Source organism: Giraffa tippelskirchi, chromosome 3 (genome assembly GCF_054371585.1).
Source record: "Giraffa tippelskirchi isolate mGirTip1 chromosome 3, T2T-mGirTip1v1.2.pri, whole genome shotgun sequence".
Taxonomy (NCBI): domain Eukaryota; kingdom Metazoa; phylum Chordata; class Mammalia; order Artiodactyla; family Giraffidae; genus Giraffa; species Giraffa tippelskirchi.
In genome coordinates this window covers 13,019,297-13,044,394 of record NC_137277.1, presented here as the reverse complement: position 1 = coordinate 13,044,394, position 25,098 = coordinate 13,019,297, and the positions used below count along the sequence as shown (strand labels likewise).

Below are 25,098 nucleotides of genomic sequence, written 5' to 3'. Positions count from 1 at the left end.
CCTAGTTTCGATCCTTTTGGATATACCCTTAGGAGTGAAATTGCTGGATCGTGTGGTAGTTCTATGTGCAATTTTTTAGAAAACCATCAAATTGTTTGCTACAGCTGCTGCATCATTTTACACTCCCACCTGCAATATACAAGAGGTCCAATTTCTCCATATCCTCACTGACACTTGTTATTTTCCATTTTTAATGTTATAGCCATCTTAGTAAATATGAAGTGGTATCTCATGGCAGTTTTGGTTTTGTCTGCTGGGTCTTATTACTCACCAGCCTCGACTGCCAAAGCACAGGAGCCTATGGGTGTGATGGTGCCTCAAGCACTTGCCCCCCAAACACCCCTCTCCCAGTCCATCCCCAGCCTGCCACTGTGATCATCCGCATTATCCATGTTAAATTTTTTGGATGGAGGGAGGAAAGGTGGAAGAAGCCTCTTCTGACTGTCTTAGTTGGAAGGTCTAACAAGTTAACTCATTAACACCTTTTAATGCATGTGGGTGCATTGTTTTATCAGTTAACCAACTTTCACCCACTACGCAGCTCTCTTTGGCTCCATCTAATCCTATTCCAACTTTTAGCATCTACTCAGATGCTCTCTGTTCTAGTATTTTACATGTGGTTTCTTGTCATTATTCAAAAAAGTCTCTGTCGCCTATCTGAAATGTTGCTTGTAAAGTGACACCTTCTGTCAAGTCACACCTTTCACTCTCCATATAAAAACAATTCATTCTAAATCCTTAGAAGCAAGAACAAATTTGAGGAGAACTCTGAAAATCTCTTAGGTATCACTTGCTTTCTTGGCAAGTATATTGTTTGGGTAAGTTTGTTTAAACTATCTTCAAACACTTTCACAGCAGTGACAAAAATGTTAACAACTTAAAATCTGCATTCAGTTCAGTTCAGTTCAGTCGCTCAGTCGTGTCCAACTCTTTGCGACCCCATGAACTGCAGCATGCCAGGCCTCCCTGTCCATCACCAACTCCCGGAGTTTACTCAGACTAACGTCCATTGAGTTGGTGATGCCATCCAACCATCTCATCTTCAAATCTGCATATATATATATATATATATATATATATAATATATTTACACATGTATCTGTTTTAGCATAGAACTTCCAATGACGTTTTATGTTAAAAGAACTGAGGAATTTCAGCAACCTTACTTTAAGCACCTCTAAGGCACAAAATAACTTGGTAAACTTGTTCTTACTTTATAAATTGAATTTAGTTTCCCCTTCAAAAAATAAAAGTGGTTAAAAACCACTTTTTTTTTGGACTTTAAAAAAATTGAAGTTTTTATTTGAGATCAGTTTTAGATTTACAGAAAAATTGCAAAGATAGAACAGAGGATACCCCACTGCTAGTTTCCCTAGTTAATAACATCCTACATTATTATGGTACATTTGTTTCAACATGATATATATTTTTTAACTTAATTTTTAAGCCAGGTCACCCTAAACAGAGCATAATTTTTCACTGGCACAATTAATTCACCTGGGGCAGAATTCAATATGTTAGGATCCTAAGTTGGATGCTCTCCCACGCTAGTGGTAAAGAACCTGCCTGCCAATGCAGGAGACACAAGTTCAGTCCTTGGGTCAGGAATATTCCCTGGAGAAGGAAATGGTAACCCACTCCAGTATTTCTGCCTGGAGAATTCCATGGACAGAAGCCTGGTGGACTACAGTCCATGGGATCGCAAAGAATTGGACACAACTGAAGGCAACTTAGCACACATGAAGACTTCAGTAACTGAAGTTCCAGGAGGACTTGGCTGAGAGTGACCAGAGGCAGAAACAGCTGATGTGGAGTGGAAGGCTATACTACCTCGTGACCTCAGAGAGACAATTGTCATCTGTAAACTAGGGAAGGTAACCTCCATCCTCACTGGTTACTGTGAGCAGCGCACAAGATGTTGTTGGCTGAAGCCCTTTGCCAGCTTTTTAGAGTTTTACAAAAATGTCTGAATCGTCATTTTAAGCAAGTCCCATTATAAGTAGGGTGGCTCATGCTTGTGGTCAGTCGTGTCCCACTCTTTGCGACTCTATGGACTGTAGCCCGCCAGGCTCTTCTGTCCATGGGATTCTCCAGGCAAGAATACTAGAGTGCATTGCCATTTCCTCCTCCAGGGGATCCTCCCCACCCAGGGATCGAACCCATGTCTCCTGCACTGGCAAGCAGATTCTTTACCACTGAGCCACCCAGGAAGCCCCATAAGTAGGGTAGTTATATTCTTTACCACCCAAATCAGGACACTTGAAAGTGAAAGCAGCAATACTGCTAATGAGGCAGAAGAGACAAACTGAGAGATAGTGGGCTCAAGTCCTCTGCTGAGGGAGATCTCAGGGCCCAGCTGCCCCCCACCCTCCATGGGGAGCTGAAAAGTAGCAGCTCTGGCCTGAGTCAGGTTGCGGCCCAGGAGAGGTCAGAAAGTAATTCTTGCCACCATTTGGTTCCTGACACTGGGAAGGGAGGTTTGGGCCAATTGGGACCGCTAGGTGGAGCAGGCATTTTCCCCTCCAAGCCCCTCACCCAGAGCTTCAGGCTGGGGGCTCCCAAGAAGGCCAGAGGGCAGCCTCTGAGCTCCCAGGACAGTCCATGCCTTCCTTCACCTCCCCCAACTTGGAGCCCATTTGTCTGATTTCCAAGCTCTGCCTCCGGTGTGTTCTCTGCTTAAACAGGTACAGAGAAGTTAGCCTTTGAAACAAGGGTCCCCAGTGAGTCCTGAAACATCTCCAAGGTGGGAATGATAGCTCTGCGTGCTTCCCCAACCCAGGGCTCCTCCTGGTGACCCTGCCTCTTCCAGGGACCCTTCTCTGATGGATGTACCTGGAAGAGGTTCCCTCCCACCTTGGAACTTCACCACTTCCACACCCAGGCTGCAAAGTGTTTTTATTACTTGCAGCATTTAAAGAGAAAAGTATACTGCCATTTTGTCTCCTTAGAAATGGGTTTGGAGGACAGGGACCTAGTCTTTCTTACCCTGCTCTAAGGGCTGCTCCAGGGAGCACTGGCCACCAGGGACACTGTGGGGAGAAGGGTTCCTTGCAGCACAACCCAGTGCTCCACGGGCCGGCCTGCGGCTCCAGGCACCAACATAAGGATTGGCATTCAGAGCTGGAAAGAGGGCTCTGTGTGCCCCACAGGGCTCCCCAAACTAGGTGGGGATGAGAGGCAGAGAAGAAGCCAAGCCAATTTAGCCAAAAGACTGTATTATAGAACATTTAGAAGTTGATATGGTTTAGTACTATAGGTACAGTAATAGGAAACCCAGATCTAATCAACTATGGCCAAATAGGGACATTACAGGCCTATTCAGGAAGAGAAAAAAAAATGTATAAAGTCATGCATTTTAAAATATATATTTATTTATTTTTATTGATTTGGCTGTGCCAGTTCTTAGTTGTGCATGTGGGATCTAGTTCCCTGACCTGGGATCGAACTCAGGCCCTCTGCACTGGGAGCAAGGAGTCTTAGCCACTGGGCCACCAGGGAAGGCCCTAAAGTTATGTATTTTGGATGCTAATGAATTCTGCTGATTTATAGGTTCATGAGTGTGGCTAAAGACTCAACAGATTGCCCTTGTATTAATTAGACTAACAAGCCCCCTGCAGTCTTTGTCACAATACATCCATACATTGTGGCAAACTCTGCTTTGCAAAGGCAGATTTTCAAATAGCCTCACATTTTGAGTTCTGTTAGCTCATTTAAATGAATGAGGTTTCAAATCTATGGATAATCTAAAATAATAAAGTATTTAAAACTCCTTTAAATATCAGGATGCAAACCCTTCCTGCCAGCCCTTTCCAAAGCAGTAGGGTTGGCTGTGATCCCCAGGGTGCCTGGCCCACTAGGCAGGGCTGTGCACTAACCTTTCAGGCCGGGGTCCATGTCACCCTCCTGGTCTTGCAGGGTGTAGTCCCCCTGAGCGTGATCTTCCATCACTTCGAACTCCTGGCGGGGCTCAGCCATCCTGGTTCAAGACCCACCTGGGGAAAGAAGGTGGGATGTGAGGGCTGGATGCTGTGCTCAGGCTAAGTGCTGGGGCAGGGTGAGGGGGCACAGGGAGACAGAGGTGCCCCTCCCCACTTCATGGGAGGCAGATTTCTACCTCTCCTTTCCGTTCTCCAACAGGTAAGAGTACCCAACCTCATCTGTGGAGGGGTAGCTCTGCCCAAGTGTTATTAACATGTGTGTGTGCACTTTTCATTCACTAACATCACATCAGTTCATATCGAAAACCACCAGGCGGGCAGGTTCAAGGGGCTTGATTTGTTTCTATGCCCAATGTTCTTTCTACTTCATTATAGACTAAATGCTGCTGACCAGTACTTTGATGGTTTTATGTTTTTGATTTTTACAGAGAGGGAAGGCATCGGCTGGGCAGTGCTGGTAAGGAAAAGGAGGTGCAGAGAAGCAACGTGATTGCTCAATCACACCCAGGTGTCCTGACGCCCCAGCTCTGAGCCAGGTGGCCCCACTAGGAGTCAGAGTGGGGCTTCCACTCACCTCATTGGGTCCCATCAGAACCCTTATGTGTGCATTCCAAGGGCTGGGCTAAGTCCCTAACAGGGCACAGTGGGAGGTGTGAATTTGGGGCTAAAGAGCAGCAGCCTAGCCTATACTCAGCCCCAGCCTATACTCAGCTTCAGCTCAACAGAGCCCACCAGAAACAATTTCTTAAAATTAATTTTTAATGGAGTATAGTTGATTCACGCGGAGAAGGCAATGGCACCCCACTCCAGTACTCTTGCCTGGAAAATCCCATGGACGGAGGAGCCTGGTAGGCTACAGTCCATGGGGTCGCTGAGAGTCAGACATGACTGAGCGACTTCACTTTCACTTTTCCCTTTCATGCATTGGAGGAGGAAATGGCAACCCACTCCAGTATTCTTGCCTGGAGAATCCTAGGGACAGCGGAGCCTGGTGAGCTGTCGTCTATGGGGTCGCACAGAGTCGGACATGACTGAAGCGACTTAGCAGCAGCAGCAGTTGATTCACTATGTTGTGTTAGTTACTACTATGCGGCAAGGTGAATCAGTTATACATATACATTTATCCCCGCCCTTTTGGTCTTCCTTCCCATTCAGGTCACCTAAGCAGAGTTCCCTGTACTATTCTTAGTCTTGCATTCCTATACACTAACAATGAAAGATCAGAAAGAGAAATTAAGGAAGCAATCCCTTTTACCATTGCAACAAAAAGAGTAAAATACCTGCAAATAAACTTAGGAGGCAAGAGACCTGTGTGCAGAAAACTATATGACACTGATGAAACAAATCAAAGATGACCCTAACAGATGGAGAGATAAACCATGTTCTTGGATCAGAAACAATCATTTAATCATACTCTGCCCTCATTGGCTTTTTTTTTCTGTGACCCATGACTTGCAGGACTTAGTTCCTAGACCAGGGATTGAACCCAGGCCACCAGCAATAAGAGCTCAGAGTCCCAACCACTGGACTGCCAGGGAATTCCCTGCCCTCATCTTTACTAAGAATATTTTATTCTTTATCTTAAAATAACTCATAAACTTGAATTTCTGAATTTTTGAGTATGCCATTTTGCTTTGGTACATTCATGCTACTCTGGTGGATTATTCCAGGTTTTACACTTTTATCTCTTGTAACTTGAGTCTTCTTTTACTTTGATATCTTCCTTTTAAATTATCTAATTATTTCATATTATTTATTTTCTACTATATTTATCATATTTGAAACTCCCCTGTTCTAGTTGCTTTTACTTCCTGCCTTTAAACTTTTATAATTTTAATCCTTTAAAATTTAAAGATTTAAAAAATTCTTTTAAAAATCTCAGCTGTGTTTTGATTTATTTTACATGTTTATTTGATTTATTACATATATTTATTTTATTACATATATACATATAAAGACATGTAATACATGTATGTATTAAAATACATGTAATAAAACATATCTAAACAACCATTTATTTATATGTATTTATTTATTGTATTATTTATTTATTTATTGTATTGATTTATTGTACATATATTTATTTAAATCCTTACATTGTTTCATTTTTTTACTTTGAATTTTCACTCCAGATTCATGTTAGTGTTTCACTTTTTATGTTAACTTTTTTAGATAATTTTAGACTTATAGAAAGATTGTAGAAGTTCCCCAGAGGGTCGTTAGCCTTTGTAATCTATTTAAAATGTATTTCCCTGTTATCTTCCATTTTTCTAATCTTTCAGGTGACTTTAAAAAAAAAATCTCTCCTTTTTATAATTGTAACTTTTATCATTTTTCATAATTTTAACCTAAATCTAATCTTTAATTTTTATTTTTAAAGTTTGGGCTGCCATTTCCCTTTCTTTGTTTTCATTTGTTCTTACCTTCTAACTTTGTTTACATTCTTTATTTTTATTTTTTGACTGTGCCACACAGCTGGTGGGATATTAATTCTCTGACCAGGGACTGATTTCACATCCCCTGCAGCAGAAGCGCAGAGAGCAGAAGCACAGTCTTAACCACTGGATCGACAGGGAAACCCCTGCATTCTTTACTTTAAATCTCTAGTTTTCTGTTATAATTTGTTAATAGTTACCCTCTCACATTTCTGATCTAATTCCACAGCTGTTTTTCAGTGGCCGTGATTGAGCTGGTAACACAAGCTGGTAAGGGCAGGGCCCTTCTCCTTCCTGCCTCCACTATACTTGCTCTGGCTTCTGTGATCAGTGAGTGAAGTCTGCCACGGGCAAGGTGTGGAGGGTGGACGTGATGTCATGTACTGTCTAAATGTATTATGAGTTGCAGAATGTTCTCACCTCTGACAAGTATTGCACAATCTTGGGCTACAGGGTGGGAGGGTCCACCTGGGGCCGACCTTCCACCTAACGCTTGACTGACGTGGGTGGAGGGGACAGCCAGGCTTCTGACACTGTGTTTACACCAGTTGGCCGCTGGCATATTCACGTCCAGCTCCATGTCTCTCCCTTCTAGGCAGGACACGCTGGTGTGGGTGTCTGAGCTCCCTTCTCCCTCCATTATGTAGGATAAGAAGCTGGGATGGCTTAGGAGGGTTCTAAGAATGAGGTCAGTGAGACCTCTTCTGGGTGAGGCAGAGGGTGGGAGGCCTGGCCCCGCTTTGGCAGCTGCTGTCTATAGAGAAGGGGTGCCTTTTCATTCTGACTGAGGTCCCTGACCCTCAAGGAGCTCTTGGGGGAGGCTCCTGAGGCTGAACATCTCCAAGCCTTTGATATCTCCCCAAGGACGAGCAGGATGTTATCCTGGGAAGATCCAAGTCCTCATTCATCCTTCAAGACTTAGGATTTGGTGGTGATATTCTCTACCCTGAGATATTCTGATGGTCTGTTTCCCCTAGAAAGCCCTCAAACATAAGAACCCCTGTGCTAAGAGGAGCCAGTTTTATTACCCAAGGAGTCAAGTGTTGCTCCCCACCCAACCCTAGGAAGCAACACTTCCCTCACCGCCTCTTAACGAAGTCTGTCTCAGGACCTGCCTGATCACTGCCCAACTGCTAGTCCCCGAGACTGATCCACGAGTCACCTCGTCTGCTGACTCACCAGGAGCCCCACCTGGGAACAGTGACGACAGCCCAGAAGCACGAGGCCTCCCAAACTGGCTGGAGATGCTTCCCCTGGCCCAGGTGAGCCAGGCCAACCAAATCAGGTCATCCTGTTCAACCTGCAGCTGGTTTTAGTGAATACTCCAGGTGGTGCTAGTGGTAAAGAACCCGCCTGCCAGTAAACAGGAGACATAAGAGATGGTTGCTCATATTTTAAAATCATGGGTTTTGGGGACTTCGCTGGCAGTCTAGTGGTTAAAACTTCGCCTTCCAGTGCAGGGCATGTGTGTTCGATCCCCGGTCAGGGAAATAAGGTCCTACATGTCTCGAAGCCCCAAAACCAAAACACATAAAACAAGAAGCAATATTGTAGCAAATTCAATAAAGACTTAAAAAATGGCCCACATCAATATGTATACTTAAAGTTGATTCACGTTGTACAGCAGAAACCAATATTGTAAAACAATTACATTCCAATTAAAAATAAATTTTTAAAAATGGTCCACATTAAAAAAAAAAAAAGACAAACTTAAAAAACATGGATTTTGGAGAAAGCAGCTCTTCCCATGAAGCCTGGGAGGTGTGAGGAGCTAGGGACCCACACACGCAGTAGCTCACCACCCTCTGCTCATCACTAAGTCCCAAAGCCCATACTCTAGCTATGCCTGAAAAGACGGGCTCACTGATGAACGTTGTCTTCTGATTACTCAGTGCTGCCACCCCAGCCCTCCTGCAGAGCTTCCCCACAGCCCAAGCACTGGTGTCTCCATCTGTCAGCTCATTCCTTTGCACGAAGTGAGGACGGCAAAATGCACCAGGTGGCAGCCAGAATCAACACAGGTCTGATAATAAGCATGAACTACAAGTAGACCCCAGTGACCTCAAAGGGATCGAGATGGTACTTAATAGGCAAACTTGGCATCAGTGAAAGTCGAAGCAGTGTTTGTGCAGCGTGAACCACTTTCCCTTTGGGCTTCCACTCTATTTTCCAAGGTGATTCCCACCCCCCTGGCTTATGTCCAGCTCAGAGAGGCTGCTTGTCCTGTGGCTGCCCTGGTCCCTTCCCTGCCCATCTGCACAACGGATGGGATGTCACATGTGACGTGGTGGCTGCTTTTCACTCGGATGAGTTTGGAGGTGGGCAAGGTGGCCAGTGTGGACTTTGTTCACAGGCATGAGCAGGAAAGCATCAAAGAGGCTCTCAAAGGTCACTTGGGCAGTGGTTGACAGGGCCAATTGGACAGGTAAGAAAGGACTGTTGGCAGGGAGGTGACTGCGCTGGTCCAGGCAAACAGCAAAGAGGCCGGAACCGGACTGTAGGCAGAGGGCATGGAAAGGAAGTGATAGATCCAAGAAGTGTATTTTAGACAACATTAAACTGGGTTTCGTCAGAGAGAGAGATCAGAGTCCAGAATTACACTAGAGGTGGGGGCTTGGATGGCTGGGAAAGAGGGAGGGAGAGACACAGTCAGAGGGAACAACATCAGGGGCTAAAACAGCTGGTCAACAAGAGTGGGTTCTGTCTGTAAAATATCACTGCTCAGAAGAATCCCCCACACCTCATTTTACTAACTCATGATTGATTTGATTTAATAAGCTCTAGAAAATAGATTCTGCTCTCCCTCTTGATTTCCATTATAATTTAATTTTTTTAAGTAGTCAAGTTTTATTTCTATTTATTTATTTAAAAATATTTTTTGACCTTGCTGCATAGCATGTGGGATCTTAGTTCCCTGACCAGGGATTGAACTCATGCCCCTTGCAGTAGAAGTGCAGAGTCCTAACCATTGGGCAGCCAGGGAAGTCCTTATAATTTGAAATTGTTATGGGATTTGAAAGGCTTCCCAGGTGGTGCTAGGGATAAAGAATCTGCCTGCCAATGCAAGAGACACAAGAGACGCCGGTTTGACCCCTGGGTCGGGAAGATGCCTTGGAGTAGGAAATGGCACCCCACTCTAGTATCCTTTATGTGGAAAATTCCACGGACAGAGGACCCTGGTGGACTGGACATGACTGAGAACACTCACTATGGATTTGAAACAAATGGATTTACAACAGAACAGTATTCCACTTTAGTTTCAGGTCAAGAGTCAGCAATTTGTTTCCCCAAAGGACCAGATAGTAAATATTTTAGGTTTGTGGGCCGTGCCTTCTGTTACAACTACCTACCTCTGCAGCAGGGGAGCAGACATTGGTAATAGATGTATAAATGAATAAGCATGGCTGTGTCTCAATTAAAGTTTATTTACAGACACTGAAATTTGAGTTGCATAAAATATCGTGTGTCACAAAATATTTTTCTCTTCTTTTTTGTCACCATTTGAAAATGTAAACACCATCCTTAGCTAACACCAGACTTGGCCTGCGGACCATAGTTTATAGACTCCTGCTTCTGGCTTTTCCAGTACTTATTCTCCTCTCTCTCTCTCTCTCTCTCTATATATATATATATAGTGAAGTTTTTTAACATTGTACATTTTGGTCTCCTCCTATTTTCTCAGTGTGGATTTTTGGAGTGATGTTGTTTTTTTGTTTGCTTGTTTTTATAAATAGTATTGTTTTTTAAATTAATTATCTATTTTTGGCTGCACTGGGTCTTTGCTGATGAGTGGGCTTTCTCTAGTTGCGGCAAGTGGGGGCTATTCTCTAGTTGAGGTTTGAGGGCTTCTCATTTCAGTAGTTTCTTTTGCGGTGAAGCACAGGTTCTAGGGCATGGGGGCTTCAGTAGCTGCAGCACACGGGCTCAGTAGCTGCAGTTCGTGGGCAATAGAGTGTGGACTCAGTAGTTGTGGCACATGGGCCTAGTTGCCCTGTGGCATATGGGATCTTCCCAGACCAGGGACCTTCCCAAACTGGTGTCCCTTGCATTGGTAGACAGATTCTTAACCACTGGACCACCAGGGAAGCCCCCTGATGTTGATTTTTCTTCAGCTGCTTCCAGAGGTGTCAGGGCAGGAGCAGGAGAACTAAGGGTCATTCTGGGGCTTGAGGAAGTGCCCCACTGTTCTGGAGACTGGGGACAGCATCTGTGGAATAAGCCCGTATTATGAGCCAGGCTGCTTTAGCTCCACAGAGCAAATGACAAGGCAGTGGGTCTCACTACCCTGGTTCCAATGATCCCCCACTTCCCTACCACCAACACCACCCAGCAAGGCTGGAGAAAGTCAGAAGCACTAAAAGGAAGTTGAAGGAATTTCAAGCAGAAATGAAATCATTCTTAAAAACAGGCTACTATTCAGTATGCAAAATAAACTGGGAGTCTCAAGTGCCAATATTTTCCTTTGGGATAAAAAGTGGAATGCATGGGAAGACCTCTCTAAAGGAGGGAGGCACCCCACCCCTGCCCCTCCTGCCAACTCCAGGACAGCAAGTGGCCTTAGGTTCATGGACCTCCTGATTCAGTGAGGCCACTAGAGCTGTCTCTCCAACTCATCTGGGCTGGGCCACTTTCTCCTTGCGAATGCTTTGGTACCAACAGGTCATATTAAGAAAGACAAGTCCAGGGGACTTCCCTGGTGGTCTGGGATAAAGAATCTGCCTTCCAATGCAGGGGGCATGGGTTTGATTGGTTCAATCCCTGGGTTGGGAAGATCCCCTTGAGAAGGGAATGGCAGCCCACTCCAGTATTCTTATTTATTTATTTATCTGGCTGTACCTGGTCTTAGTTGCAGCATATGGGATCTAGTTCCCTGACCAGGGATCGAACCCAGGTATCCTGCATTGTGAGCTTGGAGTCTTAGCCACTGGACCACCAGGGAAGTCCTCGCTCCGGTATTCTCGCCTGGAGAATTCCCTGGACTAGAGGAGACTGTAGCGGGCTACAGTCCATGGGGTCACAAAGGGTCAGACACCACTGAGCAACTAACACTTTCACCTGCACGAGGAACTGAGATCCCACAGGCCTCAGGGCAACAAATCCCACGTGCCACAACTAGAGAGGCCCGCGTGCCGCAGCGAACACCCATCTCAATCAAAAAAAAAAGACAAGTCTGAGTTCTAGAGCATCTGTTTGGAGGCTCTAGACATAAGCAGAAAATAGAACCCAGAGGAGGATGTCCTCTGAAAGTAAAATGAAGTAGCTCTTCTGAGTCTCAGGACAGATGCTGAGCACGAGAAGGCAAGTGCCGTCGGGTGGGACCTGTCTGGGTCACTTGCGAACAGGTGAGGAATCTGGAAGGTAACCCACCCAAGGTCACACAGCCAGGAAGAGGCGATGCCAGGATTCAAAGCCTGTGTCCTGACAGAGCACTCAGCAGCCCTCACTGCCGGTTCTTCTGGCCAGGACTATCAGACGGCCCCCAGTTTCCCGTCGTGGCAGCACAGGTCTGGGGTGTGAAAGCAGCACCATCCAGGGCTCACACCCCGAAGCTGTGACTTAGTCACTTCTCCCAGCCTCCTGCCTGTCACCCGGTGACCCCGAGCGCCTTTCCTGCTCCAACATTTTATTCTAAGTGAATTGACCAGGCCTGCGTCCTCCGTCTTGGGAGCCCTAGGAAGGTCGATCACAGGACAGCAGGAGTCTCTAGCCCAGGCCTGGTTGAGAGGCGGGAGGCCCTGGCATCCCAGCCGAGGGTCTGTACGCCCAGCCCTGCCTCCCTCCTTTCCCACTGTCACTGATCCCTGGCGTCTTCCTCTGTGAGATCCAAGGGCAGAATGACTTCTCTGGGAGAACTGGACAAAGAACACATAAACCAACTGACAAATGGTACAGATGCACGACAAAGACAGCAGACTGAAAAGACAAAAATAAGCATGACCCTGAGGTGGGTACACAACCCAGACAAGCTGTGGTCACCACCCCCTCACAGATCCCTATAATCTAAGAGACGCGCAGACAGGAAAGTAAACATGCCAAGAGCTGTTGTCCTAAGGCCATGCTCTGCTTTCTTATTCTTCTAAATCAACCCATCTCTTTCTCAATCTCTCTGATCTCCTCCGTTCTGTTTTCCCAGGCAGTGACCCAGAGGCGCTGGGGTGGAAGGTAAGGAAGAAATTTTAGAGCGGCGGCACAAAAGTTAAGTTAAACTAGGAAATGAAAACGGGCCCCGTTTTTTAGGGACCCTTGGAAAAGCACAGCCACCTGACAAGAGAGAGCAAGAACCAGAGGGTCCTGGAGTCTCTGTGTGTCATTTTGTAGCTGGTAACCTGAGTCCCGTGATGGGGAAGGGGCTTGTTGAGCTGTTCATGGTGTTTGGTCCTATAGGATCACAACCCCCTAGACCCAATGGGGGCTTGGGGGCAGTGGGGGAGGTCAGGAAAAGGCAGAGAAGTGTCTGCAGGGCTGAGAAGGGGAGACAGAGGAACAAAGCGGACAATGCAGGTGATGAGAGGCTAAGGGAGAGGGGAAGGGGCCGAAGGCAAAGGGATGTAGGAACCCCCTGAATCAAACATGACTGCTGCAGGCCAGTCTTTTTTTTTTTTTAAAACAATTCTCAACTTTTAGGTTGAGCTTTTTTTTTTCTTTCTTTTTTTAGCACCTATCTATTGAGCTCTTCCTATGAATGAGGCATAGTGCTTGCTTTTTAAAAATAATTAATTATTTTGGCTGTGCTGGGTCTTTGTTGCTGTGTGGACTTCTCTCTAAGTTGCGGCGAGCAGGGGTTACTCTAGTTGCGGTGCACGGGCTTCTCACTGCGATTGCTTCTCCTGTTGCGGAGGACAGGCTCTAGGGCAGGCAGGCTTCAGTAGTTGCCGGTCACAGGCTCTAGAGCACAGGCTCAATAATTACAGTGCATGGGCTTAGCTGCTCTTTGGTCCCGGTCCAGGAATCCAATTCGTGTCTCCTGCATTGGCAGGTGAATTCTTTACTACTGAGCCACCAGGAAAACCCCAACCCAGTCTTTTTATTTAATTTTTCTGATTGAAGTAAAATCCACACAACACATAAGTCATTTTTACGTTTTTTCTTTGTGGCCACACTTTGCAGCATGTGGATCTTAGTTCCCCGACCAGGGATTGAACCGGCACCCCCTCCAGTGGAAGCTTGGAGTCTTAACCACTGGACCACCATGGAAGTCTGCACAAGTCATCATTTTAAAGTGAACAACCATCACCTCTATCTCGTTCCGAAACACTTTCATCACCCCAGAAAGAAACCCTGTGTCCATTAAGCACTTCCTCATCCTCCTCCATCCCCCATGCCCTGCCAACCACTAATCTATTTTCTGTCTCTGTGGATTTACCAGTTTTGGAGATTACACATAAATGGAATCATCTAATATCTGGGCTTCTGTGTCTTGCTTCCTTCGCTTAGCGTGATGTCTTTAGGATTCACTCGCGTTGTAGCACGTGTCAGGGCTTCATTCCTCAAATGATATTTCATTGTATGAATGCACCACATTTTGCTTATCCATGTATCCAATGATGATTACCCACAGTCTTTTAAGTTTGGAAACAAGATAATATAGAGCTTTTTTTAGTGTGACATTTGTCTGATAATGGTAAAACCAGGTTGGAGGGAGAGAAAAGGTGAGGGCAGGAAGGGGTGGGAAGGTGGAAGAGGGGGATGACAAGGTCCCTCAAATAAACCTCAGCTTCTTCCTCATCTTGCCAAGGCTTCCCCCGGCCCCTCGACCCTCAGGGGCACAGGCATGTGCAGGTGAGACCTCGGGTCCCTTTTGCTCCTGAGGCACAGAGCTTTCCCAGGCTGCACGATGGATAAATTTTCCACTTGGTAGAGTTTATGTGCTCTGCATGCTAAGCTCTGCTTAGCTGCAGAGGCAGCTTTTTTTTTGATCATTCCAGGCCACCCTCTGAGGCATGCAGAGGTGGATGACGGAACCCCAGGCACCCAGCCCAGCTCAGAGGTGACTTCTGCAGCATCACCAAGAGACCCTGCTCACTATTTGAAGTACACCTGCATTTTCCTGGACACTTTCCCATGACAAAACATTTGTAGGCTCACCACAAACCTGTGAGATGGGCAGGATGCAAACGCCAGCCAGGTAAAGGGCCCCAAGAGCCTAAGTGACTTGCCTGAGACCACCAGGGCAGCCTGAGACCTGACTTCCCTCTGGAATATAGACTTCTGGCATTTCAGATGCCTCTCTCTGTTTTCGGTCCCAGGCCTCTGCTCCTACCCAGTTCTCCAAGGGGGTCTGCGGGTTTCAGCTGACCTGGGGCCGTATCTCCCTGAAGGAGATGAAGACCAAATAGCCTTCCTATGCCTACTGCCATTCTTCCTATTCCTTCTAATTGTCTTACCCACAGCAATGCATTCTGATTCTAGAAAGCTCCTGGAGTAAGCCAGGGCAACAGTGGACACCATTGCTCGCTTTGGAATATGAACAACATCTGTTTATTAGAGTCCTGACTATAAGCCAGTCGCAGAGGCTTCAGAGGAAGGGAGGAAGCAGGGGAGAGAGAGAAATGGAATCTCTAATACAACAGTCCCATGAGAGGAATTGTTCTCCCCACTTTCTGGATGAGGAAACAGCCTCAGAGAGGTTCAGGAACCTACTGAGGGTCACACAGCTGGTAAGAGGCAGAGTAGGATAGGATGTGAACTCTGATCTTCTGATGCTAAACCCATCTTTCAGATACTGTATCATATTATTGCCTTCCCAACAAAGAGTTTAAAAACAGCCCTTTTCTCCTCTGCTGTACCCATGTAAATGATCTTGTCCCTGCTGGATAAAGTTAAGAGTCAAGGAGGGAAGAAAAAAGCCTGTGTCAGGGGCTGGTCCGGCACCCTGGCTCACTGGGCTCCATGCAGGATGCACTGTCCTTGCAGTCCATGCCCAGGAGGAGCTTTTTTGTGTCCAAGAGTCCCCCTCCCTGGAGGCGCCGTGTGGTCCGTGTCCGGCGTGGCTGCAGCCCTCGCTAGGGGGCAGCACGTGCCAGGGTCGCGGTGCCCGCTTGCTGCAGCCCAGCCGGCCGCCCAGCTTCTCCGGGAGGCAGCACCGCAGGCTCTGGGCCGCTGCCGTGACTCAGCGGAATTACTGCCACGAGGTCCGGTAGCGCCATCCAAAAAAAGGACGATCGCCCTTAGACCCCCTCAGATAAAAAACTCAACTGGAATTCCAGAGTAGTGATACTGGACAACTTTGGGACTATACTGAAGTCACTGAATTATACACTTCAAAGGGTGGATTTTATGGCATGTGACATATCTCGGTAAAGCTGTTATAAAAAAACAAACACCCTAAATGGAGCTCTCAGATAGTGGAAGATCAAGTAGGGAGAAATCTAAAAATAACCTTATAATGAACTTGGTTCTCCAGGGTTATTTTTGGCCCCTTCATCCCCTGTTTCCTTTGCTCTGGTCCCTTTTCTGCTCCTTCATGAATTTGCTGTGTGTTCTGGTGAAAAACAGGATTCCTCATAATGACAGGAGCCATGTTTCAAGCATTTTCAAGTATTGGCTTATTCAATTCACACAACTGCCTCTATTATTATGTCTACTTCTACAGGTGGGGAAACTGAGGCACAGAGAGGTTGAGTAACTCAGCCAGGGTTACACAGCAGACATGTAATGGAGTCACGGCTCTGGTGCCAAGCAGCCTGGCCCCAGAATCAGACTTTGTGAAGCCAACTGACAACAGTGATTCAATCAAGCAGTGATAGAGATAACCCATTTTAGGAACATCAGGATCTGCTCAACTGAGCAAAAGCTTTTCTTCTGAAAATTTTCTCTTTTATTTACATTCTATTTTTTAAAAAATATTTATTTGGCCATGCCACATCTTAGTAGCAGCACATGGGATCTTTAGTTGCACCATATGGGATCTAGTTCCCTGACCAGGGATTGAACCCAGGCCCCCTGCATTGGGAGCGCAGAGTCTTAGCCACTGGACTACCTGGTAACCCATTACACTTTATTCTTTAATATTTACGGTCCAATTGTTTTACTTTAAGATATTTACATTTAAGATGAGTGAAGGGCAGGCATAGTAGTCCCCCTGGGGGAGGTGAAGTCTGGGCTCCAGGTCAGCAGGAAATCCCTCTGCTTAGGAAGCGGGAAGCCAACTGCATGAAAGAAAGAGAAAGAGTCTCTGGGGTTCAAGTAAACACTGGGCTGGCTCGTGGCAGCTCTGATGCTTCAGATGCTCTTCCCTGACAGCTGGTCCCAACTGGGAGCTGCGTCTCTGTGTTGCTGCCTTCCTCTCACGCCCCCGGCAGACAGGTGGCATCCAGCGCCCCCGCAGCACAGAGAAGTTCTCAGAAGACTTGCTGGAGGGAATACGGCCTGGCAATCCTCAAAGGAACTCTAAAGTGTGAGCTGTGCTCACATCCCATCACAGGGTACCAGAGAATGTTCTAGAACCAAACCTGACCAACAATACCGATAATGATAATTCCTGGATTTCAAGCAGAATCGCCAAATTAAGTGGAGAGAAGATGAAGGAGCCCAGAGAGAGGAAAGACTTAGGTTGGTGAGAAGAAACTGGAATAATCCCGGGCCTCAATCCAAAGAGAACAATCAACAATTGTACGAAAGCATGAATGAAGCTGCTTTCTGGGGGGAGGTGGTGCTGCCGTGCACACACGATGTGTCATGGCTGATGTCAGCTGGCTCATGTCCACCACTCAGAAAACCCACAGACTGTGTTGGAGAGGACAATTCTGGTCTTAAGCTCAAAGTTTCTGTTTTCTTTTTTTCAACTCCTTTGTAACTGCTGGTGTAGCTAAACAGTGCTGTAGCGTCTATTAGGGTGATACAGCATGCTTGGGTGGCCTTTGTTTTCAGAACTGCAGTAGTTTTCCCTCCAAACCCCTTTCTGATAAATGACTGATCAGTTAGCCTTCAATGAGGACACCACTGCCACATGTGGAGGTGGCCTCTGCCCCTGTCCCATTCAGAGACTGCCAGGGGCCCTGGTCACCACTTTCATGCTGAGATGAATCCCCTGAACTCAGAGCACCAAATGGATAAAAAGGAATCTCTTCTGATGTCAAAGCCAAGAAAATCAGAGCAAAAAAATGGCTTTTTTTTCCCCCTTGGGCAAGCCACCCTTAACTGAGAGAGAGAGAGAGGAGAGAATTTATTGTTTTATGAAAGTGATTCATGCCATGCTGTACTCAGTCCCTTCAGTCATGTCTGACTCTTTGCGACCCTATGGACTGTAGCTGGCCAGGCTCCTCTGTCCATGAGATTCTCCAGGCAAGAATACTGGAGTGGGTTGCCATGCCCTCCTCCAAAGGATCTTCTCAACCCAGGGATCGAACCCATGTCTCCTATGTCTCCTGCATTGCAGGCAGATTCTTTACTACTGAGCCACCAGGAAACCCCAGAGTGATTCATAGTCATTATTAAAACGTCAAATACAAAAACGTGAAAAAAGGAAGCAAAATAACCACTGTTAACATTCTAGGGAACTTCCTTGCAACCACCTCTCCTATACACACATATAATTTTCCCTAAATGAGACCATAATATACCAATAGTTCTGTAGCCTACTTTATTTGCTTAATAAATATGCTGACATTTATAAGCTTTATCTTAATTTCTGGTTGATCTCCAATGGATACAATTTCTAGCTTTGCTGTTGTATCTCTGCTCTCCGGCTCTGACAGGCAGCAAGTGGTTCACGACCCAACAGAAGATTACACTTACAAAGTGCTGGGGTGAGGGGGCCTTTGAAGTCCCTCCACCTTTTTTTAGCCACCCATAATCTTCCCATTTATTAATGGGATACTGTTAACACATATTACATCCCATTAGTGCTCATAACAACCTATGTAAAGGGAGGGTATGTTATTATCTTATTTTCCCATCTTATACACTGATGCTCAGTAGCCCACGTTGAGGGAGGGCATGTCATGGCTTTGAATCTGCAGTCTCAGCCTCCAGTCTGACACAGGGTGGGTCTTTGGACATCTTTACCGATAAATTACGAAGCCCCACTCCAAAGCTATGAAGTAAGAGGAGGCATTCTAACCACGTCTCTTCACATGCATGGGTCATCTTAGCCCCATTTTGAAGCTGGAGAAACTGAGGCACAGAGAGGCCCAAGTGGACTTAGAGGTCATGCCAGAGTTGGGGACAGAGTCTGGTGTGCAGTGATTTGCCGGGAAGCTCAGCTTAGGGATGGGAAGTCGCTGGGAAAGAACACGGGGTGGGAGATGTCACAGACGTGAGGACACGGCTGTATCTGATGATGAATGGACCCCTGAGGCCAGGATCTTGCCTCAGCGGCACATCGGGCGCTGGGAGGCCTCTCAGAGGCACCTCGGGCCATTTGCCAAAGAGCATTATGGGTTCTCAGAAGCACCTGCCCCTCATCAGCCATTCCTGGGACTGATGAATAGCGCTTGGGCTGCCTCCTCTCAAGGCCCTTCGAGAGCACTGCACGGCCTTCCCCTCACAGCAGGGGCTGGGGAGGCACCTCCATCTGGCACCCAAGGTGAGCTTGGAGGGTCCCTGGCTTCGCTTTCCCTTGACCCTGGGGCTCTCCCGTGAAACGAGGTCTCATGATCCTGCAGCGACCCCTTTAGAGGCCGCTCAGCTCTAACTCCCCTCCAGGAATGCACCAAGTTCAGCCTTGTCAGCTGCATGAGTAGCTGGACTCCTTGAGCCCTCGGTTTCCAAGGTGTGGGCGTGCACGTGCATGCTCAATTGCTAAGTCGTGTCCAACTCTTTGCGACCCTGTGGACTGTAACCTTCCAGGCTTCTCTGTCCATGGGATTTCCTAGGCAAGAATACTGGAGTGGGTTGCCATTTCCTCCTCCAGGGGATCTTCTCGACCTAGGGATCGAACCCGAGTCTCCTGCCTTGGCAGGCAGATTCTTTACCACTGAGCCACCTGGGAAGCCCCAAGGTGTAGGCACTGGCTCCATATCTTGAGGAACTGGACCCTTGTTCCCAGTTCAGATGGATGTGGGTAGAAAGGACACGTGGTGTGGAGTCCAAAGCACTGGGTTCAAGGCGTAATAGGGACCACTCTCTGGCTGGTCGATGCTGGGCCAGCCACTTGCCCTCTCCGAACCACAGATTCTTCATTTGTAACCCGGGCATGAGGACACCTGTGTCGCAGGGTGGCTGTGAGGTTCACTGGAAAAATGCATGTGAGAGCATTCGAACTGTGATGTTCTAGACTAATGTTTGGTATGGTTTTCATGACACGTGGGTTTTGAGCAAGGGGAAGATATTTGAGGTTGGGGAAGTGGAGGCCCAACCTGAAGGGATAAAAACTGGGGTCAATACAAGAGCCTGTGTGCTTCTGCCCTGAAGGAGGAAGAGGAACAGCATGAAGGTGCGAGAGGCAGCTCTGGGTCAGCCCCGGGAGAGGAGAAGACTGAGGGTCTCAGAGGGCCTCGGAGGTAATGGAATGAAGGTGTTAGGGAAGAACTGCGGGGTCTCTGCTCCCTGCCCCTCCCAGCACTGGCGCCTGGAGCATGAGAAGACAGGGGAGATGGTGAGGGAGGTGATGCCAAGGAGATGATGCGGGAGGTGATGCTGGGGAGGTGATGCAGGGAGAGATGAACCATCCGCACCAGGCTCGGCAGCGAGGGAGGCGGGGGTTTGAGAGGCCATCTGGAATGACCAGAAACTGGCTCTTTGTGCCACAACATTTCATTAGATGGAACAACAAGGAAGAAATGGAGGGGTAAGGAAGTGAGGACAGGGAGGTGATCATTCTGAGGATGTTTTCATTTCTATTTTTTGAGTCTGAGGACACACCCTGAAGAACTCGGGGCACAGAGGGATGGTGGAGACTGTCTCTAATCAGCACTGTCCCTCAGTAATGAGCAACCTGAACTCAGCACGGCTCGAAGGACGGAAAATAAACAGTGTCTTCAGAACACACATAAGATATGCCACCAGGTCAAGAATACTGTCCCTGAAATCGCCTCCTTGACAGGGGTGCCCACATGGCATCAGGGCCGGACTGAACAATAGGGCAGTGTGGGGGCAGGGAGCACACACACACTGGGGCCAGGCTGTCTGGGTTCCCAGCCGGGTGACCTTGGGTAAGTCTCTCAACCTCTCAGAGCCTCTGCTGCCTCATCTATAAAATGTGGGGATTAACTGAGTTGGTTTATATCAAGTGCTTAGGACCATCACCGGCTAACAGTAAACGTGATTGATGTGCCAGCTGTGGTTATTATCAGGACAACCTTATCAACTATTATCTGAGCCAAACCTTCCTGTATCCTGTTAGCATTTTCAGACTAAACAGCATCTCAGGGCTCAGAGCCCCACCCCACTTTGGATCCAACAACACGTGGTGCCCCCTTGGCCGTCCCCGAGGCAGCCTCTGGCCAGGCAGGGCAGATGGTGTGCCCAGTGAGATCATTCCCGGATCCCGTGACGCCTGGAGACCGGGCCAAAACCGTGTCCCAGGGCACCCTGTGTGAAGCTGACCCCTGTGTGAGGAGGAGGACAGGGGAGAAAACAAACACACTGGCATAGAGAGCACTTCATCCTGTATCACCAAGGGGAAAAAGCCGTTTTGGAAATGTGCACGCACAGAATGTTTATAAACAAGAAAATAGCGCAGATAGGCATATGTGCAAACCAGAAATCATAAAGGATTATATGCTCTGGGAAGGGAGGTGGAATCAGGGAGGCTTTCTCTTGTTGTTGTATACATTTTGGTTTTATTACACTGTTTTCCAGACATGCATTATGTTTTAAATCTGATGAAAAGCAACAAATACATTCTCCTTTTGGCAAAATAAAGCACCCTGTGACAAAGTCAAGGGTTTGTCCCACAGTGTGCTGCTCCTTTAAAAAATAAATTTATTATTTTTTAAAAATTTATTTATTTATGTGGCTGTGCCAGGTCTTAGTTGCAGCTTGTGGGATCTAGTTCCCTGACCGGGGATTGAACCCAGGCCCCCTGCATTGGGAGTGAGGAATCTTGGCCACTGGATCACCAGAGAAGTCCCTGTGCTACTCCTTTTATGCACAAATCACAAATTGCCTCTAGCCACCGGCCTGGCTGACGGCTCAAGGTGAATAAGAGGCTTAACACTGGTTCTAGGCATCAGTATGACGTGATTAATCATATCTGTGATCAATCACAAAGTCAGAGGCTGCTTAGGGGGACACTGTGTGGGGGTGTTCTTACCTGGGGCCGGAGAACCACCACCAGAGGTGCCTGATGAGGGGGTGAGGGGCATTGGGGAAGGCCTACAGGGCCAGCGGGGGCCCCTGGATGGGGAAGCGTCACACGCTGGAAGGAAAGTCATGACACAAAGAGACAGGCTCCGCTAGCAGCTGACATGCAGTCTTTCAGGTACACATTTAATGCAGAGAACCAGGGACACCTGGACACAGCACTCTGTCACAAACCCTTGCCTATCACAAGCCTAATTCTCTGAGATCTAGTGACATGTCTGAACACACTGGGGAGCTGTAGTTGTTGATCTACTAACATCTGCTGTCGTTGTTTAGTCACTAAGTTGTGTCTGACTCTTTTTGACCCCATGGACTGTAGCCAGGCTCCTCTGACCATGTGATTTCCCAGGCAAGAATACTGGAGTGGGTTGCCATTTCCTTCTCCAGGGGATTTTCCCGACCCAGGGATTGAACCTGTGTCTCCTGCATTGGTAGGCGGATTCTTTACTGCTGAACCACCTGGGGAAGCCTGTATTTTTATCTGCTGCTGCTGCTAAGTCTCTTCAGTCGTGGCCGACTCTGTGCGACCCCATAGATGGCAGCCCACCAGGCTCCCCCGTCCTTGGGATTCTCCAGGCAAGAACACTGGAGTGGGGTGCCATTGCCTTCTCCGGTATTTTCATCTACCTTGTTCCAAAAGGTGTTCTAGAAAAGCAGGGAAGTGAGGAGACCCACCAAAGCTGAAGGTACAGCCTTATGAGCCCTAGAAAATGTAAGTTCCAAATGCAATGTGTGAGTAAGTGTCCATGGCCACGTAAGAATACAAAAATAAAGGCTCTTTAGATAAAGGGGAAAACCAGGCAATTTTGCCACATCTACTGAGGTTGGGAAAGTCGTTTCAATATTTGTCAATAAAACTTCTCATTGAAATTAAAATAAGAAAATGAAAATATTATCCAGCATGGGACCCTGGGGCATGCTCTCTTATTTGGATAAAATAACTGAGCTTGACAAAATGGAGTACAGTGGAAAACAGAAAGTTGTATGGAGTGAAGAAATGATCTTGAAAGAAAGAATTTCAACACAGCTTTGGAACCAGAGCCAGTCCAGGCGTACACATATCTGGATCAATTAAAATGGACACATGAGAAATTCAGATCCGGGAGAAACAGGCAATGAGACCAAGGTCACATATTTAAGCTCTGGGCCCCCCAGGTATGTATTTCAGAAAAAAGCACAGAAAAGGCAGCCTAGGTTGGTTGCAAAACACCCATTATTCAACAGAAAGACCAGGACATCGTTTCTGTCCAGAAATAGAAATTACAGTCAGGGAGGGAAGACAGAACGAGCATATGAGAGAGAAAAGGCTGGCGAGAAAGAAGAACTAAGAACTTAGAAACATAAGAGGAAACAAAATCCTTCTTGGAAAAGGAGAAAACGCTACACCTGGGGGCAGAGGCCCAGGGGCCCCTGCGGGCCTGCCAGTCATGAGGCAGAGAACAGGGCTGACTCAGAGCTGTCGCCCCGCCCTCTTCTGAGTTGCTCCTAGGTCTCTTAGAGTCTCATAAATTGCCATCAAAATCGAAATTGTACAGGAATACTAAAACCCACTGCATTGTAACTTTAAATGGGTGGTTTTTACAGTATTTGAAACATCATCGCAATAAAGATGTTTTTAAAACATTACAGAAGAGGTTCAAGGTCAAATTTATTTTCTTTTGCTAAATATAAAAATTCATTTGCCCTCCAATCTTCCCATAAGGAGGTAGAGCCCTCTACCAGGTTGGGTAACAAGAGGGTCTCTCTGAGCAAAGGCCAAGATGAAGCAGCGTGTGCACAAACCTTCTCTCTGCTGGGCCATCCAGCTTTGGCCCAAATCTAACCCCCCGGGGGGAGTCTGGGGTAAACCATGTAGGTGGCCTTGCAGTGTTTGTATGGTCTGAGAAGCTTTACCTTCTGGTGGGCAACAACCTTTCCCGCCCCCCATTCAGTGATCATGAAAGTGTAAGCTGCTCAGTTGTGTCTGACTCTTTGCAACCCCATGGACTATACAGTCCATGGAATTCTCCAGGCCAGAGTACTGGAGTGGGTAGCCTTTCCCTGGGCTTTCCTTGTGGCTTAGCTGGTAAAGAATCTGCCTGCAACGTGGGAGACCTGGGTTTGATCCCTGGGTTGGGAAGATTCCCTGGAGAAGGGAAAGGCTACCCACTTCAGTATTCTGGCCTGGAGAATTTCATGGGCAAAGAGTCAGACACGACTGAGTGACTTTCAATGGTCCTAGTCTCCATAGAATGAGGGGTCATGGATGCAGAGGGGCACCACGGAAAGCACTTGCCCAAAGGGCCCCTTCCCAGGGGGGCAGGCAGGCTGTCAGGGGTGGGAGGTCAACACATCTTCACAGGGGAGCTGCAAAGTCCTCCCCGTTAAAACCCAGAGTTGGAAACACACAGCAGAAAGAGGAAAAATGAACTTCCCTGGCAGTCCAGTGGTTAAGCCTTTGCCTTCCAATGCAGGGGGTGAGGGTTTGATCCCTGGTCGAGGAGCTAAGACCCCACATGCCTCACAGCCAAAAAACCAAAACATAAAACAGAAGCAGTATTGTAACAAATTCAATAAAGACTTCTAAAATGGTCCATATTAAAAAAAAAAATCTTAAAAAAAAGTGGGAAAATGAATGAATGAACTGCTTGCCTGGGGAAGCTGTTGTGCTACAGATATGGAGAGTGGGTGTCTGAGGGACCCCTCTAGCTCAATGAGCCCAGGCAGCATTCACCATCCCATCCTTGCAAAGCTCAGGGCGAGCGGAGGATGAGAGGCAGGACACAGACACACATACACACACACACACACACACACACACACTCACACACTAGGTGACTTGGGGAAACAGAAACATCACAACTCCCTCACCTGCAAAGAATTCACCAGGTACATCTCCCTGACCTCACCCCTGAGATTAGGCTGGAAACATGCGTTCTCAAGACGTGGGTAGGAATCTATTACCTACCTGGCCTTCTTCCACTTAACATTTGAGCTGGTCTTTCCTGTTGTACCTGTCATATCATATTCTAATTGTACCCATTTAGTCTCTCCATTAGAATGAAAACTCCTGGAGGGTGAAGACTCCTGTACTTATTTTTTTTAAACTACTGTAAACAATTCAGTGGGCTTCCCCAGTGTCTCAGTGGTAAACAATCCACCTGCCAATGCAGGAGACTCAGGTTCAATCCCTGGGTTGGGAAGATCCCCTGGAGGAGGAAATGGCAACCCACTCCAGTATTCTTGCCTGGGAAATCCCATAGTCAGAGGAGCCTGGTGGGCTACAGTCCATGGGGTGGCAAAGAGTCAGGCATGACTGAGTGACTGAATACAAACAACTCAGGACATAGTGTAGAGCTCGGTATGGAGTCTGTGCTCAATATATCTTCCCCGATGGATGGATTGAAAGCCCTCCATGTGCAACCCTAAGTGCTGCACGTTCTCACCCCCAGGCCTTTGCTCCATCTGGTCTCTCTGTCAGGAGAATCCTCTCTTCTGTG

At 47.2% G+C, this 25,098-nt stretch overlaps 1 protein-coding gene across 27 annotated transcripts in view; it reads right to left on the bottom strand.

The window, feature by feature from the left end:
* The window catches only part of MAPT (microtubule associated protein tau), a 117,784-nt gene that overhangs the window by 46,798 nt on the left and 45,888 nt on the right, over nucleotides 1-25,098 (bottom strand). For 20 of the 27 annotated variants that reach the window (XM_081576491.1, XM_081576479.1, XM_081576481.1 and 17 more), the window contains exon 2: nucleotides 3,876-3,992. In XM_081576491.1, the coding sequence (XP_081432617.1) occupies nucleotides 3,876-3,975 (100 nt within the window). In that variant the 5' untranslated portion in view covers nucleotides 3,976-3,992. Of the gene's footprint in view, nucleotides 1-3,875; nucleotides 3,993-16,418; nucleotides 16,522-25,098 lie in introns of all 27 variants that reach the window. The other 7 variants (XM_081576485.1, XM_081576492.1, XM_081576467.1 and 4 more) reach the window with 1 other exon arrangement.